This window comes from Syngnathus scovelli, chromosome 13, assembly GCF_024217435.2.
Source record: "Syngnathus scovelli strain Florida chromosome 13, RoL_Ssco_1.2, whole genome shotgun sequence".
Classification (NCBI taxonomy): Eukaryota; Metazoa; Chordata; class Actinopteri; order Syngnathiformes; family Syngnathidae; genus Syngnathus; species Syngnathus scovelli.
The window spans coordinates 9,444,000-9,457,771 of record NC_090859.1 but is presented as its reverse complement, the minus strand read 5'-3'; the positions used below and the strand labels follow the sequence as shown (position 1 = coordinate 9,457,771).

The 13,772-nt window shown below is 42.4% G+C and overlaps 2 protein-coding genes and 1 long non-coding RNA gene across 11 annotated transcripts in view; 1 reads left to right on the top strand and 2 right to left on the bottom strand.

The window, feature by feature from the left end:
• Nucleotides 1-2,335: 2,335 nt before the first annotated feature.
• LOC125980162 (uncharacterized) lies at nucleotides 2,336-6,208 on the bottom strand. The gene is made up of 4 exons (XR_007485534.1): nucleotides 6,044-6,208; nucleotides 5,833-5,974; nucleotides 5,313-5,517; nucleotides 2,336-4,352 (listed from the first exon to the last, which is right to left on the bottom strand). It is a non-coding gene; the product is annotated as an uncharacterized lncRNA (long non-coding RNA).
• LOC125980069 (glutathione hydrolase 5 proenzyme) lies at nucleotides 3,210-7,678 on the top strand. Its single transcript, XM_049739064.1, has 12 exons — nucleotides 3,210-3,370; nucleotides 4,252-4,379; nucleotides 4,447-4,539; nucleotides 4,607-4,802; nucleotides 5,044-5,204; nucleotides 5,278-5,424; nucleotides 5,495-5,625; nucleotides 5,761-5,948; nucleotides 6,014-6,105; nucleotides 6,203-6,312; nucleotides 6,395-6,505; nucleotides 6,583-7,678. Exons 1-12 carry the CDS (start codon nucleotides 3,210-3,212, stop codon nucleotides 6,727-6,729), a joined length of 1,665 nt encoding a protein of 554 aa, XP_049595021.1. The 3' UTR covers nucleotides 6,730-7,678.
• Nucleotides 7,520-13,772, bottom strand: part of ptpn13 (protein tyrosine phosphatase non-receptor type 13) — a 26,641-nt gene continuing 20,388 nt past the window's right edge. For 8 of the 9 annotated variants that reach the window (XM_049738974.1, XM_049738981.1, XM_049738982.1 and 5 more), the window contains 23 exons: nucleotides 13,537-13,630; nucleotides 13,371-13,456; nucleotides 13,090-13,264; nucleotides 12,769-12,983; nucleotides 12,583-12,681; nucleotides 11,933-12,402; nucleotides 11,691-11,823; nucleotides 11,450-11,605; nucleotides 11,199-11,370; nucleotides 10,907-11,117; nucleotides 10,742-10,824; nucleotides 10,529-10,590; nucleotides 10,303-10,458; nucleotides 10,062-10,227; nucleotides 9,792-9,979; nucleotides 9,659-9,714; nucleotides 9,480-9,580; nucleotides 9,163-9,311; nucleotides 9,004-9,094; nucleotides 8,543-8,880; nucleotides 8,269-8,484; nucleotides 8,120-8,182; nucleotides 7,520-8,044 (listed from right to left, as the gene is read on the bottom strand). In XM_049738974.1, the coding sequence (XP_049594931.1) occupies nucleotides 7,967-8,044; nucleotides 8,120-8,182; nucleotides 8,269-8,484; nucleotides 8,543-8,880; nucleotides 9,004-9,094; nucleotides 9,163-9,311; nucleotides 9,480-9,580; nucleotides 9,659-9,714; nucleotides 9,792-9,979; nucleotides 10,062-10,227; nucleotides 10,303-10,458; nucleotides 10,529-10,590; nucleotides 10,742-10,824; nucleotides 10,907-11,117; nucleotides 11,199-11,370; nucleotides 11,450-11,605; nucleotides 11,691-11,823; nucleotides 11,933-12,402; nucleotides 12,583-12,681; nucleotides 12,769-12,983; nucleotides 13,090-13,264; nucleotides 13,371-13,456; nucleotides 13,537-13,630 (3,558 nt within the window). In that variant the 3' untranslated portion in view covers nucleotides 7,520-7,966. The remainder of the gene's footprint in view (nucleotides 8,045-8,119; nucleotides 8,183-8,268; nucleotides 8,485-8,542; nucleotides 8,881-9,003; nucleotides 9,095-9,162; nucleotides 9,312-9,479; nucleotides 9,581-9,658; nucleotides 9,715-9,791; nucleotides 9,980-10,061; nucleotides 10,228-10,302; nucleotides 10,459-10,528; nucleotides 10,591-10,741; nucleotides 10,825-10,906; nucleotides 11,118-11,198; nucleotides 11,371-11,449; nucleotides 11,606-11,690; nucleotides 11,824-11,932; nucleotides 12,403-12,582; nucleotides 12,682-12,768; nucleotides 12,984-13,089; nucleotides 13,265-13,370; nucleotides 13,457-13,536; nucleotides 13,631-13,772) is intronic. The other variant, XM_049738980.1, reaches the window with a different exon arrangement.

Below are 13,772 nucleotides of genomic sequence, written 5' to 3'. Positions count from 1 at the left end.
GTCGCGGGCGTGCTGGAGCCTATCCCAGCCGTCATCGGGCAGTAGGCGGGGGACACCCTGAACCGGTTGCCAGCCAATCGCAGGGCACACAGAGACAAACAACCATTCGCACACGCACTCACACCTAGGGACAATTTGGAGTGATCAATCGGCCTACCAAGCATGTTTTTGGGATGTGGGAGGAAACCGGAGTGCCCGGAGAAAACCCACGCGGGCTCGGGGAGAACATGCAAACTCCGCACAGGGAGGGCCGGAGGTGGGATCGAACCCGCACCCTCCTAACTGTGAGGCGGACGTGCTACCCAGTGCGCCACCGAGCCGCCTAGGATTAACTATAAATAAATAAATTTATAGTGTGAGCTCATCAGCTAGAGTAAACATGATATTGACTTTTGAAAATAAACCAAGTGTAGCAGACATCCTCCACGGCTCCTTAGTTTTAGAACTCTTCCCCCTACTGCATATCACAAGAGTCATGCAAGGAAAAGCCTGGAAATACCCTTAATTTCCATATAATACAAAACAAAATAAAACAATAATTTAAAAAATCCCATATTTGACATCATCAAATGAATATTCAAATGTCCCAGATTACCTAAAATTGTTGTTATGGTGGTCCCTGACCCAGCTAGTACACGTGCCACGGCACAGTTTGCTACACTGAAAGATTAATAAGCAAATCTAAAATATTTATGCGAGCTACAGCTGGAAGACAAGACGTCCACTCCCAGCACGTTGTCCAACTCTTTGGCTGAAGTTGCAAGTTCATTAAAAAGTCCCCAGTGTCATCAACAGACTGATTATGAACTGAAAGCTCAGATGAAGCGCATCCAATTATCGAGGAAGGATTGATAATGACGCCCATACATAATGTATGACATGCTGTATTGTTTTGATAGAGGTATTCATTTAATAATTATTCATTTAGTGGTTGGAATATGCACTGTAGCTCACCAACAGAGAAACTTCATTAGGAACCCCTGAATTGTCAAATCAGAAGCCCTGTGCTTATTTGTCATTTTATATTTAATGTATACTTTAATCTCTGCAAATATAGCACCCTGTTGGCAGTTATTGAGAATAAAAGACCATCTAAGGATTGCCCGAGCCCGAAGAGACTGAGTGACAGCTGCCAAGAGCACTAAAAGGTGCAGGCGGCACACATAGAAATGGAGTGAATAGAGAGTGGCACGGGTGGGTGGGCATGACGCAGGCTAGAAAATATTAACGGTGCACTATTATTAGGTACAGAGCATGCAGGAGAGATGTTTAAGCTCCTGTGCTGCCCTCTCAAATGTTCACCATTGGAAGGAAGTAGCAGTCATGAATGAAATGATGCACACGGTAGTAACACCTTGGGGTTACTCGGCAGTCATAATTTATCCCATTCAATTAAAAAAAAACATGAATTGATTAGAAAAAATATTACAATAATTATTCATTGAATAGATAAAAATACAAAAATGGAAAAAATAAAAATACTAGGATTTATCATTATAATATATATTATCAAACATGTATACAATATATAATATACGTACTTATATACATATTTAAATGTATGTAAATATATCTATACATATATAGTTTGAAAGAGTCACGACTGACAGTTGTCGCTTAACCTTCATAAGCATCAACATGCATGTTTCTTATACGGGTGTTACTATATACTAATATATATTTATATGTTTAATGAATATAAGGTCGTGATTTAAAATGGCGTTAACTGAACTCCAAGAGGTGAGAAAATGTGAAAATATACAAGCATTAGGGCACTAAAACATTCTGCAATATTTAATATTGTGTTAGAGGGCTACTATAATGGGAAATGTATTCAACGTCTCCCCCTTGTGGCCATGTGTGAAACAACCAGACTAACGGTTCTGGACCGCATTTTACTTAAATAACCACGACTATAAAATAATTATATTTTTAAAATTATTTCAAAAATAATTAAATAACATGTCTGGTTTTGAAGAATAACAATAGGAAAAAATATGAATGATGAAAAATTATATGAAAAGATTGTACATAAAGAAATTATTTTAGAAAATACTCAAAAGAATTACACAAAAATAAGAGATATAAATAAAAAAATATATACAAAACACTATAGAATATAGATTAATAAAAACAATTATTCTAATTTACTAATATACTCAGATATAAACTGAAAAGTGAAAAAATACAAATACACAGCTAAAATAAATTCTAATGTTTTAAAGGTTACATTTTCTTAAATTAAAATAAAAACGATTATTTATGTTTAGTTCAGAGTATTGCAAAAATACTGTAGAAATTAAAAAATATTGAAATGAAATTAACAACTACTGTATGGAAATTGAAGTAGGTTTTTTTATTACAACTTTTTTCACTTCGTGTTTTTTGCATCAGTATTATAACAACACACACACACGTGTGCACACATTGACACACGAACAGAAACATTTGGCTGACTTTTTGGAGTATCAATAAATGTCTAATAAAAAAATACCACACAGAGGTGGCCTGATACACAGATAGAAAAGTCAGCAGGCTGAAATTTTCCTCAAGAGACTGCAACAACACAATTGAGTTTGTTGATGACATCTATGTTACCATTTATGGATATAGCACACATGGACCCCGTACATGGATGTCCATGATCTGACATAAGAAAGAGTGCGTGAACTTGTAGAAGTTTACACAAGCCCATCTGGACTGGAGGGAACAAGATAGCAGCAGGGGGGGCTGGGGTCACTTAGGGAGCGTCATTAAATTACACCTCCTTTGGGGGCCAGAGGGATTGGTTGCCAGCCAATAATCGAACACGTTATTCGAATATATTATAGTTTTTTGTGTGTGTGTGCATGTACGCATGTATACACACACCATATTCTACTCAACTTTATTCATAGAGCAATTTAAAAACAACCACGGCTGCATACAAAATGCTGTACAAAAAGTACAAATCAGACATATCAAGGCAGTTAAAACAATGCATTAGTTATCAAGAAAAAAAGGGTAAACACTGACAAATCTCATGCCGAGTCGAAAACCAAAGAATTGCAGGAGTTGAAGAGAATCATTTCTTGACAGTCCCTAAGCGGTGGAGCCAGGCAGCGCATGTTCCCGTGACAACCCCATGAGGAACTTCATTGAGTGCGCATCAGCAGCAGCAGCAGCAGCCAGATGTTAAGTGAGTGACCTTGCGTTGCCCTTTGACTGAGATGGGCAAGTCCAAGTGGTGCTGCTGCCTGGCGAGCACGCTGCTATGCATGGTGGTACTCGTGTGCGTGTGCGTGGCCACTCTGATGTTCGCGCCGTGCTCGGGCGGATTCCGACACGCTGCCGTGGCCGCAGACTCGCTGCTTTGCTCTCAGGTTGGCAAGTAAGTAAACTTTCAATCGGTTCGATTCTTTTTTGTGGTCTTCTATGGCTTTCGTCGCAATAGTTTGCGGCACGCTTTTTGCTGAGTCAGCAGTTTCTGAGAATCTGACTAAGGTGATAAGCAGGTTAAGAGATTGGATAAGATAGTTAATGCACCCATGGGTATGCTGCTTACTTCATGTCGCTTCATGTTGCTGCATAACATGCAAACTGAGATTAGATGGGCAGTTAAATTATGCTGCTGTTCTGCGGTGGATAGAAGAAGTCTACACACCCCTGTTCAAATGGCGAGTTTTTGAAATTTAGACAATTTAAACCAAACAGGGAAGAGGTGTGTAGACTTTTTAAAATAAATCTTTTTATTCACCATGTTATGAAAAAGTCAACTTTCAGCTTTGTTTAACCCAGCAGAAATTGTCTCTGTGATACTATTGGCTGGCAACCAGTTATATTTTTTTTGGCTTTGCCAAGTAATTGAGTCACTTTAAATTTTGGTGATTACATTTGTGTTTGGTCGAATGCGTGCGTCTAGATTGCAATACATCTCTCCATAATTTTACGTTGACCACTGACACAATGTATTGAGACACGATAGGAAAATATTTGGATTGTGATTTGGATTTTATTCATATTGAAGTTGCTGAATTAATTAGGTTGATTGCTATATAGTCAGAAATGTAAATAAAAAAAAAATACATTTAATCTCAATTACTGAATAAAAATGAGAATTAATTGCAAGAATAACTTATGTTATCTGACACATTTCACATATCCAGTCATTTTAACTTCATGCTGTCAAACAATCAAAACTTGTGCATGGTTTATGTCTTTTTACTGGAGTGTACACATGAACGCCCCCACGCATACCTGAATGTCGTTCAGGAACATGCTGCAGCAGGGTGGCTCGGCAGTGGACGGCGCCATCGCGGCCCTCCTGTGCACCGCCGTGGTCTACCCTCAGAGTATGGGACTCGGTGGAGGCTCTGTGGTAACAGTTAGAAATAAAACAGGTTGGTGCTGACATGAATTTCACAAAGCGGATTGTCAATGATGCGGTTGCGGGGATTTTCATTCCAGGTAAGGTGACGGTCTACAACTTCCGAGAGACAGTCCCACGTAATTTTAAAAGCAACCTGTTAGATGACTGCACTGGCTCAAAAAAGATGGCAGGTAATTCCATAATGTATGTTGGTAAAGATGCATGAGGATTATCATTTCCGATATTGTGCTCTCCAAGGTAGTCAGTGGATTGGCGTTCCTGGTGAGCTGCGGGGCTACGAGGCCCTTCATAAGCGCTATGGCAAGCTGCCGTGGTTCAAGCTCTTCGAGGAGCCCGTAAGATTGGCCAGAGAGGGTCTCCAGGTGCCTCCTCACCTGGGGAAGATTCTTGCCATACCCAGTATGAAAAGAAGAGTAGAACAATCATCCCTCTGGTATTGAAATACTTCCTATTTCCTCTCTTCTTTTAAATTTTAATTAAAAATTTAATTTCCTCTCTTCTTTTAAACAAAATAGTGTGCTGCCATCTAGTGGCTGACTGTGGAAGTACACCCAAATAAAAAAATAAAAATCATCAATGACTTTGATTCCATTTATATTTTTTCCTTATTCTTCAACATTATTTTTTCTAAATCATAAAGCAAATTAAAATTTGGAATGATGTCTGTGTTCCAGTGAAGTTTTTTGCAACAACAACACGAGTGTTCTTGAGACAGGAGACATAATCAAGTTTCCTCAACTTGCTGAGAGCATGGAGACAATTGCCAAGAAAGGAGCGGACGCTTTCTACACTGGCGAGATGGCCTTGGATTTAATTCACGACGTCAAAGCCGAAGGTGGGACGCAACACAATATTTTTCTTTATTTATATTTCTATATTCTATGTGTTTCTATATATAACTCTTTTAGGTGGGACATTAGAAATGGAGGATCTGAGGTCTTACCGGACAAGGGTGGTGGACGCGTGGACAGTTCCTCTGGGGGACACGCTGATGCACATCCCTCCACCGCCTGCTGGGGGCGCCCTGCTTGCCTTTATCCTCAAGATCATGCAAGGTTTCTCCTCTCTCATTTCATGTTAGTTAAGCAAAGAAGCTGAATATTCAAATAGTGTTTTTTTTCACAGGGTTCTCCGTGACACCACATTCCCTGGATGGGGAAGGAAAAATTCAGTTTTACCATCTTTATATAGAGGCCGTCAAATTTGCCAATGGCCAGCGAAGGAGCCTTCGTGATCCTTTTTTCAACAGCGAGAAGGTTAGGATTTTATATTTAAGCACAAAAATTGTTCCATTAAAAAATCTAACAGGTGTGTCAGAGAAATTCCAGGACTGCCCTCACAAACGAGACCTCAAAGTGTAAAATAGGTTCGGGAATGTCATCTTCTTACAGAGTGCAGAGCATCTGATAGATCCAGACTTTATCGATCATATCAGGACAATGATTTCTTCCAGTGGCACTCACCCGCCCTCGTATTACTCCAACGTCAAGCCGCCGCCCGATCACACAGGAACGTCGCAAGTATCCGTGCTGGATGAAGACGGACTGGCCGTCTCTGCCACCAGCACCATCAACCATTTGTGAGGAGACGCTTGTTGAAAATGTCCTGAAATATGAAGAGTGTCATCACCGTGTTTTGGTCTAGATTCGGAGGAGGCGTTTACTCCCCACGTACGGGCATCATCCTTAATAATGAGCTGGCTGACTTCTGCGGGAAAGTAGACACACTGATGCCTGGTAAGGTTCAGCTCTGTGAAGACACAAATGGACACACTTATGTCATTTTGGCGGGAACGGTTCATTTAATCAAGCTATTTCAAAATTGTTGCTTCAGGTGAGCAGCCTCCCTCCTCAATGACACCAGCAATACTAGAGTCCAAATCTGGGGGGCTTCTTGTGATTGGTGGAGCAGGGGGAAGCATGATCACCGGTGCAGTGGCCTTGGTATTAATTATATAAGTATATATAATATATTTGTGTGTGTCCTTTATTGATTTTTTTATTTTTATTTCCCTGTGTCCCTTAGTCTGTAATAAATCACCTGTGGCTGGGAATGAGTCTAAAAGAAGCGATCGACGCTCCCATTGTATTTGTGGATTCCAAGAATAATGTCAATTTTCCACCCACTTTTGACCAGGTGAGTTATCAGAACGCACTCGACGATCGGATACGATGACTTATGAAAGTCGTGATACGTTTTCGCTTTGCTTTCAGTCTGTAATCGACGGCCTCAAAGCTCTCGGGCATCAAGTTGGACAAATGGAGTATTTCTTTAACATCGTGAATGGTGTGGAGAAGGAGAAAGGATGCATTATGGCCGAATCGGACGCAAGGAAGAACGGGATGGCAGATGGATACTGACTTAAACACGATTTACACTTTGCCTTAAAGACTCTCTTCTATTTTGGTCGATGATCAGGTGAACTTTTTTGGGACTTTGTAGAAGAATGTTTGTGTATTATCTATTTTTTATGATGCCTTTTTAATATTTTTTTTTTATTTACCAGCAGTGGGATACATTGAATTTATTTTTTAACAACCGATTAACAAATATGATTTGTTCATTTTAAACGATAAAACATGGTTATTATACAAATGGTCACTTTATTAATTCAGCATTTATATCTGTCAGCATTTTCACCTTTGGAGTGGAAAGATGAAATTATATAACTATTAATTGACTTAATTTTTATGGAGCAGAGAAATTATGTTCAGCTACCTTCTAGTTAGGTGAGCTGGGGCCATTTACCAAAAATTACTTGCCCATTAAGCATCACATGTAGCAGAAAAAACAAAAAATACAGTGAAAATTCTTAGAAATTGCAATGTACCTCAAGTGGGCATCAAAGATGTTGCTGAACTGCTGCGCTCCACTTTGCACGGTGTTCTGTTTGTGCTGCAAGTCACACAAGCACATTTACTGTTAGCAAATACAAAAGTGACTCAGAAAATGTCAGAAAATTGACCCACCGGAAAGAAATCTTTTTTTAACTCGTTTTTTTTTTTGAGTCAGGCCATGTTACTCCACCATTCCGGAAGCTAAATATATGAAAAAGTGTTACAGAAAATGGATGGAAGGATGGAAAACCAGCCTTCTTTTATAAGCTTTAAAAAGACAAACAAACTCAAACTCCAAAAAGGCTCCCAACAATTAAAATGTATCTAGTTTAATTTTCAGCAGATGAATATGTACACATTTAAGTTCACCATGTAGCTTCAGGCAGCGAGCAAAGCAAATACTGACATAGTATTCTGTCAAGGCAAGTTCCAGCATCAATAAACAAAAAAAAATTAAAATAGTCACAATTTTGTTCCACATACAATATGATGTCATTGGTCCACATGTAATCATTTTATCTGGAAAATAAAAACACTAGTGTTCTCTTATAGGTCGATATAAGAAATACAATCAGCAGTTCTCATCTTTGCACGAGGGGGTGAGGGGTAGCAGCCAAAATGAAGAGAACTTAAAAAAAAAAAAAAAAAAGAGCAAACATACAATACAAAATATAAATTTCTTTCAGGGTTGAGTGGAATTCATATTTACGGTATTTTTAAAATATTTCATGATTTGGCCTTTTCTGCTAGTGTTCAGTGATTATCCTGAAATGTTCTTCTCATCTTGAAGGCATTCTAGGACATAGTGGATCACCCTGTAGCAGAAGATATACTGGTCCTGGAAGGCACATAAAGACATACGTAAGACGTGTAAAAAGTCATGCTTTCAAAGTTCCTCATTAATCAAGAGCACCTCTGTCTGGACCATTCCCTTTCGCTGGAGTCTCATGTTTCGTACCACATCAGAAATATCAAACTGAAAAAGAAAAACATCATCATTCTTATGTTCAAAGTTTTGACACTGCAATGTACAAAATGTATGCAAAATTTGGTCCCACTCACGTCGGCGTCCTTGCTGATGAGACCGAGGACCACATCGATACAAATAAGCGTTCCGGAGCGTCCGATGCCTGCGCTGCAGTGCGTGATGATGGGGCCCGAGCGGTGCACGTGCCTCATGTAGGAGATGAAGGTGAGCAGCTGTTCGGGCTGTGATGGCGTCCCGTGGTCGGGCCAGCCCGTGTAGTTCAGGTGCGTCACCAGCTGCGTTTCCTCCGTCTGGACGACAACGTTCGTCAGATAAACCTCGCTTCTTTACAGTTTTTCACGGCCTTACCGTTACATCTTTGACCTCCACGAGCCGGATGACAAAGTGGTCCAGGTATTGGTCTTTGACCAACTTGACTTGCAGGCGCTGATCCACCATCTCCGTGGTGCCCGGCGAGTCGGGCCAGTACCGTTGGCACTTCACCTTGCCGCCCTCGATCTCCTGCGTCATCATGGCTACCACGTTGGACTTCTGCTCCCACACCATCTGCCAGAAGTCGCCCATAGTGGTAGGTAAGGGTCCCTGGCAGGCGATGTAAGCAAATTCTTCGTCCTTCACGGCCATCTTAATATGGTTGGCGTTGATATAGCCGCCATTTGTGCCCAGCACCACTCGGGTGGTATCGACTGCAGGAGAACAGATATGGAAAAATTGAATGGAGAGAAAAAAGTAAAAGGCCTCATAAGTGCCTTCACACTTAAAATGGATGCCTCTGTGTCCCCCTCCCCTACCCAAATGTGTGAACTCACAAGGGACAATATTCTTGTAGCGGTTCTTCCTCTTGTTCTCCTTCGTCTGGCCAACCAAACAGTCGTCCAGAGGTTCAAGATTTTGAAGATTCTACAAGAAAGTGTCACCAGCATGATGGGAGGATCCACAGATCAGTGAGATTATTGAGAGGTTCTCACCTCGAATTCCTGCTGGGGGACTTTCTGGTCCAGAAGGCCCTTCATCATGCGCACGACGCCGTTGAGCTTGAGACCCGTGTACTGGCCGTCGGGGACCACCTCAACCAGTGGCAAGGAAGTCATCTCTTCCTCTGTGATGATCGGCCCATCTGCGTCAAAGCACAACAAAACACACTATATTAGAAAATGAAGAAAAAACATTTGAATCCTCAGAAAAATCAAAAATATAAACTGTATTTTTTTTTTAATTTATGGCAGCACTTACAAGATTCTAATAGTAATTGGTGCTTATTACATATAAATAATAAAATATTCACCATTACTGAATTTGGAATTGAGGTTTTCAATGGGCAGCTCATCGCTTCCCCACGTGATGACGTCATCATCTTCGAGCTGGCCAGCGCTCATTTGCAGATAACTGCCCATTCAAACAACAGACGGGATGTTAAAAAAATAAACAACATCGAAAAGCCACTCTACGATAGCCAACTCTTACTTTTCATTGCTGGGGGTGTCCACGCTCTCCTCCAGCCATTCAACTTTACGAGAACCCTAAGGAGTAAAAGGACAAGCAATTAAAAGATAAATTGTAAATGTTTAAGAGTTAGGTTGAGAGCTTTGATGAGAACCTCAGGCGAGTCTTCGGGCAAGGAGGAGCCGTCGTAGTCTGTGTCTTCAGAGAGTTCGGCACTGTGCTCCTTTGTGGGATGGGGCGGGCCTTCGTCGTAGTCGGTCGGCGGTAATGGCGGAAAATCGGATTTGAGTAAATTATGGGGACTACCCAACTTGGTCTTCACCCCGCTGTCCTCACTGAGATCTGAGAAGAAAAGATTGACTATTACAAACCATGAGAGTTTTGCTTTTGTGTTATCGGAGACAAACTCGAGGCACACTGGTACCTGCATTTCCGTTGCACTTGTCCGTGTTGATAGGCAGATAGGCCAGGTAGGTGCTAGAGTTCTGGTCAGGTGGCCTGGACACCATCAGGCGGACCAAGCCTTTAGCTTTGCGAATGATGGTGACCGCTTTGATATGCGAGATGCCAGTCATTGGCTCCTCATTTACCTGCCAACACCAAATAGCCTCAGACAAAAGCTCATTTTCATAAGGAATGTTAAATTAAAAAAAAAAAAAAATTACTTTCAGAAGTCTGTCGCCCACTTGCAACTTGCCCGAGGCCTCCGCGACTCCGCCCGCTGTGATGGACTTGACGAAGATGCCTCGCTCACCTCCGATCACGGAGAAACCGAGACCCCCAGAGTGCGGCTTGTCCAGCTCCAGCTTGATCACCTCCTCCTGTACGTTCAAACGTGTAAACATTGCACATCACGAGAATTTTTTTTTTTTTTCCCAGGATTCAACCTACCTCTAAAGAAGACAGCACTGAGAAAAACTCATTCTCCATTGGATCTTCTGTTGTGCGGAACCCTTGAATGACAAACAGTCACAAATATTGGCCTTTTTTTTTTTTTCCCCAACAGAACGAGGGTTTTAATAGTCACACAAAAACTTCTTGTTCATTTATTGACGTGTCTATTTACAAGTGGATTGTATAATCTGAGGCAAAATTGGCACATACCATTTATGCCAGATGATACATTGGACCTGACGTTGCTACCGAGTGTAGAAACAGTTTTCCCAGGAAGTACAGGGTTGCCATCCCTTTGAGTGAGAGCGAGAGAGGAAAAAATGAGTTCCGAATAAAAAAACATTATATTATTCTTCAATGGATACGTCACACTACCTTGTGGCTTTAAGAATCAGGTCGCCACAGGAAAGTTCCAACAATCTGGTGTTCTCGCTGAGGGTGAGTTCCTGAGTGGGTGCACCATTAATGTAATGAATGACATCCAGGGGTCTCAAGCTGCCTTCGTCCAAAGCCGCTGATCCGGCGAGGATGTCCTTGACAAACACGAGACCGTACGCGCTGTCCCTCCCGCCGTCTAACACCAGACCTTCAAGGAGGAACCAGGAATCATCACTTACTGACAAGCGTTTTACTTCATCGGTTGGATTTAAATCGTAGATCTTCTTACCAAGCGGCTTGTGGATGTCTTGAAAGCAGATATCGGGCAGGAGGTGGGCATCGATGTAGGGTTTAGGGCCATCTAACACCCTGCCCACCACTAAGTTCACCACCCGAGGCTCTGAACGTACAAGTTCTACCACCTCGGTGTGGTCCATGTTGCTCACGTCTGTCTGGTTGACCTGTGAATAAAAGGCACGCAAGATGAGAGGGGTGCTATCTTGATTTTTAAAACAAAAAGAACAATGAACGCTTCTGGACCTTGAGCATTCTGTCGCCAGGCTTGAGCCGCCCGTCACTTTTGGCGGGATCCTGAACAATGTCATGGATGTAACAACCGTGATCGCTGCCTTTGGTTAGCGTAAAGCCAAGGCTGCCCTTTTCAGATTTCATTAGTGACACCATCAGCTCCACTTCCTGTCAACACAGACATGGAAATCTTAAACCAGAACTGTAGGATTTCACTTTGGTTTGATTTCACAGTGGTTGACAACGGCCTTACCGGGAGAAGTTCGTCCATCTCTGTACCGTTACTAGGCAAAGATTGGTGTAAAGGCATGGGCAGAGGAGGAGGAAGCGGATCCGGACTCGGGGCTGAATGGGAGGACGGCAGTTGGAGGGAGGACCATTGATTCCTGCCCGAACACAATATTGAAGTTAGTCCATTTTGATTATTACATTAGATTTACACGACAACTATTTTGTCAAATGAGGACCTCCATGTTCGTTTTTTCGATTGGTTACCTCTTGCTTTGTTCTAGTCTGGTCATGGCCATTTGTGGCGAGTAGAAAGCAGGTTGGACGCCGTCTTCCAACTGACGGCTGCTTCCATAAGATCCGAGTCCCAGGCTGCTGCCGCTCGGGGTCTGGGAGACACTGTTGTCCCATGTCTGTCCACCAAGCTCCAGAGCGCTGGGACTAAACGCTTCCTCCACCTCCTCATCGCCGTCCGTGCTGTCGCTGTAGCTGTTACGTCGGCCGTGGTTCTTGACTTGCAACTTGTCCAGGATGTCCTCCACACTTTCGGACTTCTTTAAACGCGACATCTCCTGGAAGTTCTCTGTGCTGTCACTGGATTTGAGTCGCAGTCTCTCCAGGGCTTCTTCCACGCTGCTCTGACTTCTCCTGTCATCCTGTACAGGGAATGATTTGGTCCTTGGGAGATCAGGCTTTGCCGGGGGGAGTGGCTCTTTACGGGGTGATGGGTTGGGTGTCTGAGAAGAAACACACACACAAACAAAACACATTTACCTTTCAATGCTGAATCGATCAAATTCTTTATTGACTGCATAAACTTGGACATGTGACAGCAACAATACCATATGAACAACTTTCTATTTATTTAGAGTAGTAAAATAAATTTATTATAGTAACTCTTTGCTGGTTATTCTCACCAAAGATGAGTTGTCCATCTCTGGAAGAACGCCCGGTTCTGGTCTACAGAGGCGCAACGTCACTTCCTGTCCCGTTCCTCGCAAGGCTGATATTACCTCCTGAACACAAAACAACAATTCTGACATAAATTTATGTTTTTTTTTTTTTTGTGTTCAAGAAACCATCAAGAAGGAATCTTCTCATACATGCTGGGAGAGTCCTTTGAGGGGTGTTTTATTGACGCGCATGATGACATCGCCGACGTTGATGCGGCCGCTCTCGGCGGCTGGCTGACCGGGGAACAGTTTCTTCACTCGCACCATACTGGAGCCCGGAGACTCGTCTGCGATGTACTCCTCCCTGCTGAAGCTGAAGCCCAGTCCTGAGGTGTTCTTCACCAGTCGCACCTCAAATACATTATCTGGTACAGCAATTTTTAAAAAGAAAAAAAAAAAGTGTTATTCCATTATTCATGCTATTGTTTTCAATAGTATCCTATTTAACTGTGTGCAAATTTTCTGCTTTACCTGGTGTTAAAAAACTATACTCCGGCTTGTCTTTGAGGTCCTGTGGCGTTACTTTAGTCTTACGAGCATCTCGGAGGCTGCTGTTGCTGGAGTGCAGCGGTGTGCACTGTGGAGTGACAGGTGCGTGGATCCTTTCCGTGGGTGGGTGACCCCTCTCCAGCAATAAATGAACCGTCTGAGAAGATAAGATAGAAAAATCGACATTACAATAAGTACATTAAAATGGTAGAGAGCGCTTGCAGTTAGCAGCTAGCTAAATGCTAACTGGTAGGGTCACTCACCTGCCCTGTGTCCCTGAGAGCGTCGACAGCCTGCTGGTGAGAGGCACCCTCAAGTGATTTTCCGTTGACGGCCACAACTCGGTCCCCTGAGAACACCACCAAAAAATCAGAATGGCGACTTCTATCCATCCATTTTCTACAGTGCTGTAAGGATATCTGCATATACCTTTAAGTATCCTTCCATCAAGTTCTGCAGCTCCTTTGGGAATGATGGCCTTAATGTAGATGCCACCGTGCTGAATAGTCGTGTTCGCTCCCCCCTAAAGAATGAAATGAGAACCAAAATGAAAACTAAGTCCAATAGAGATGCTGGTGATATATTTGCTGGGGAGGATTGATGGGTGTGTGGAATTTTAGTCATATACTAAGTACTAAAATGATAGCACCATACTGTATGATGGA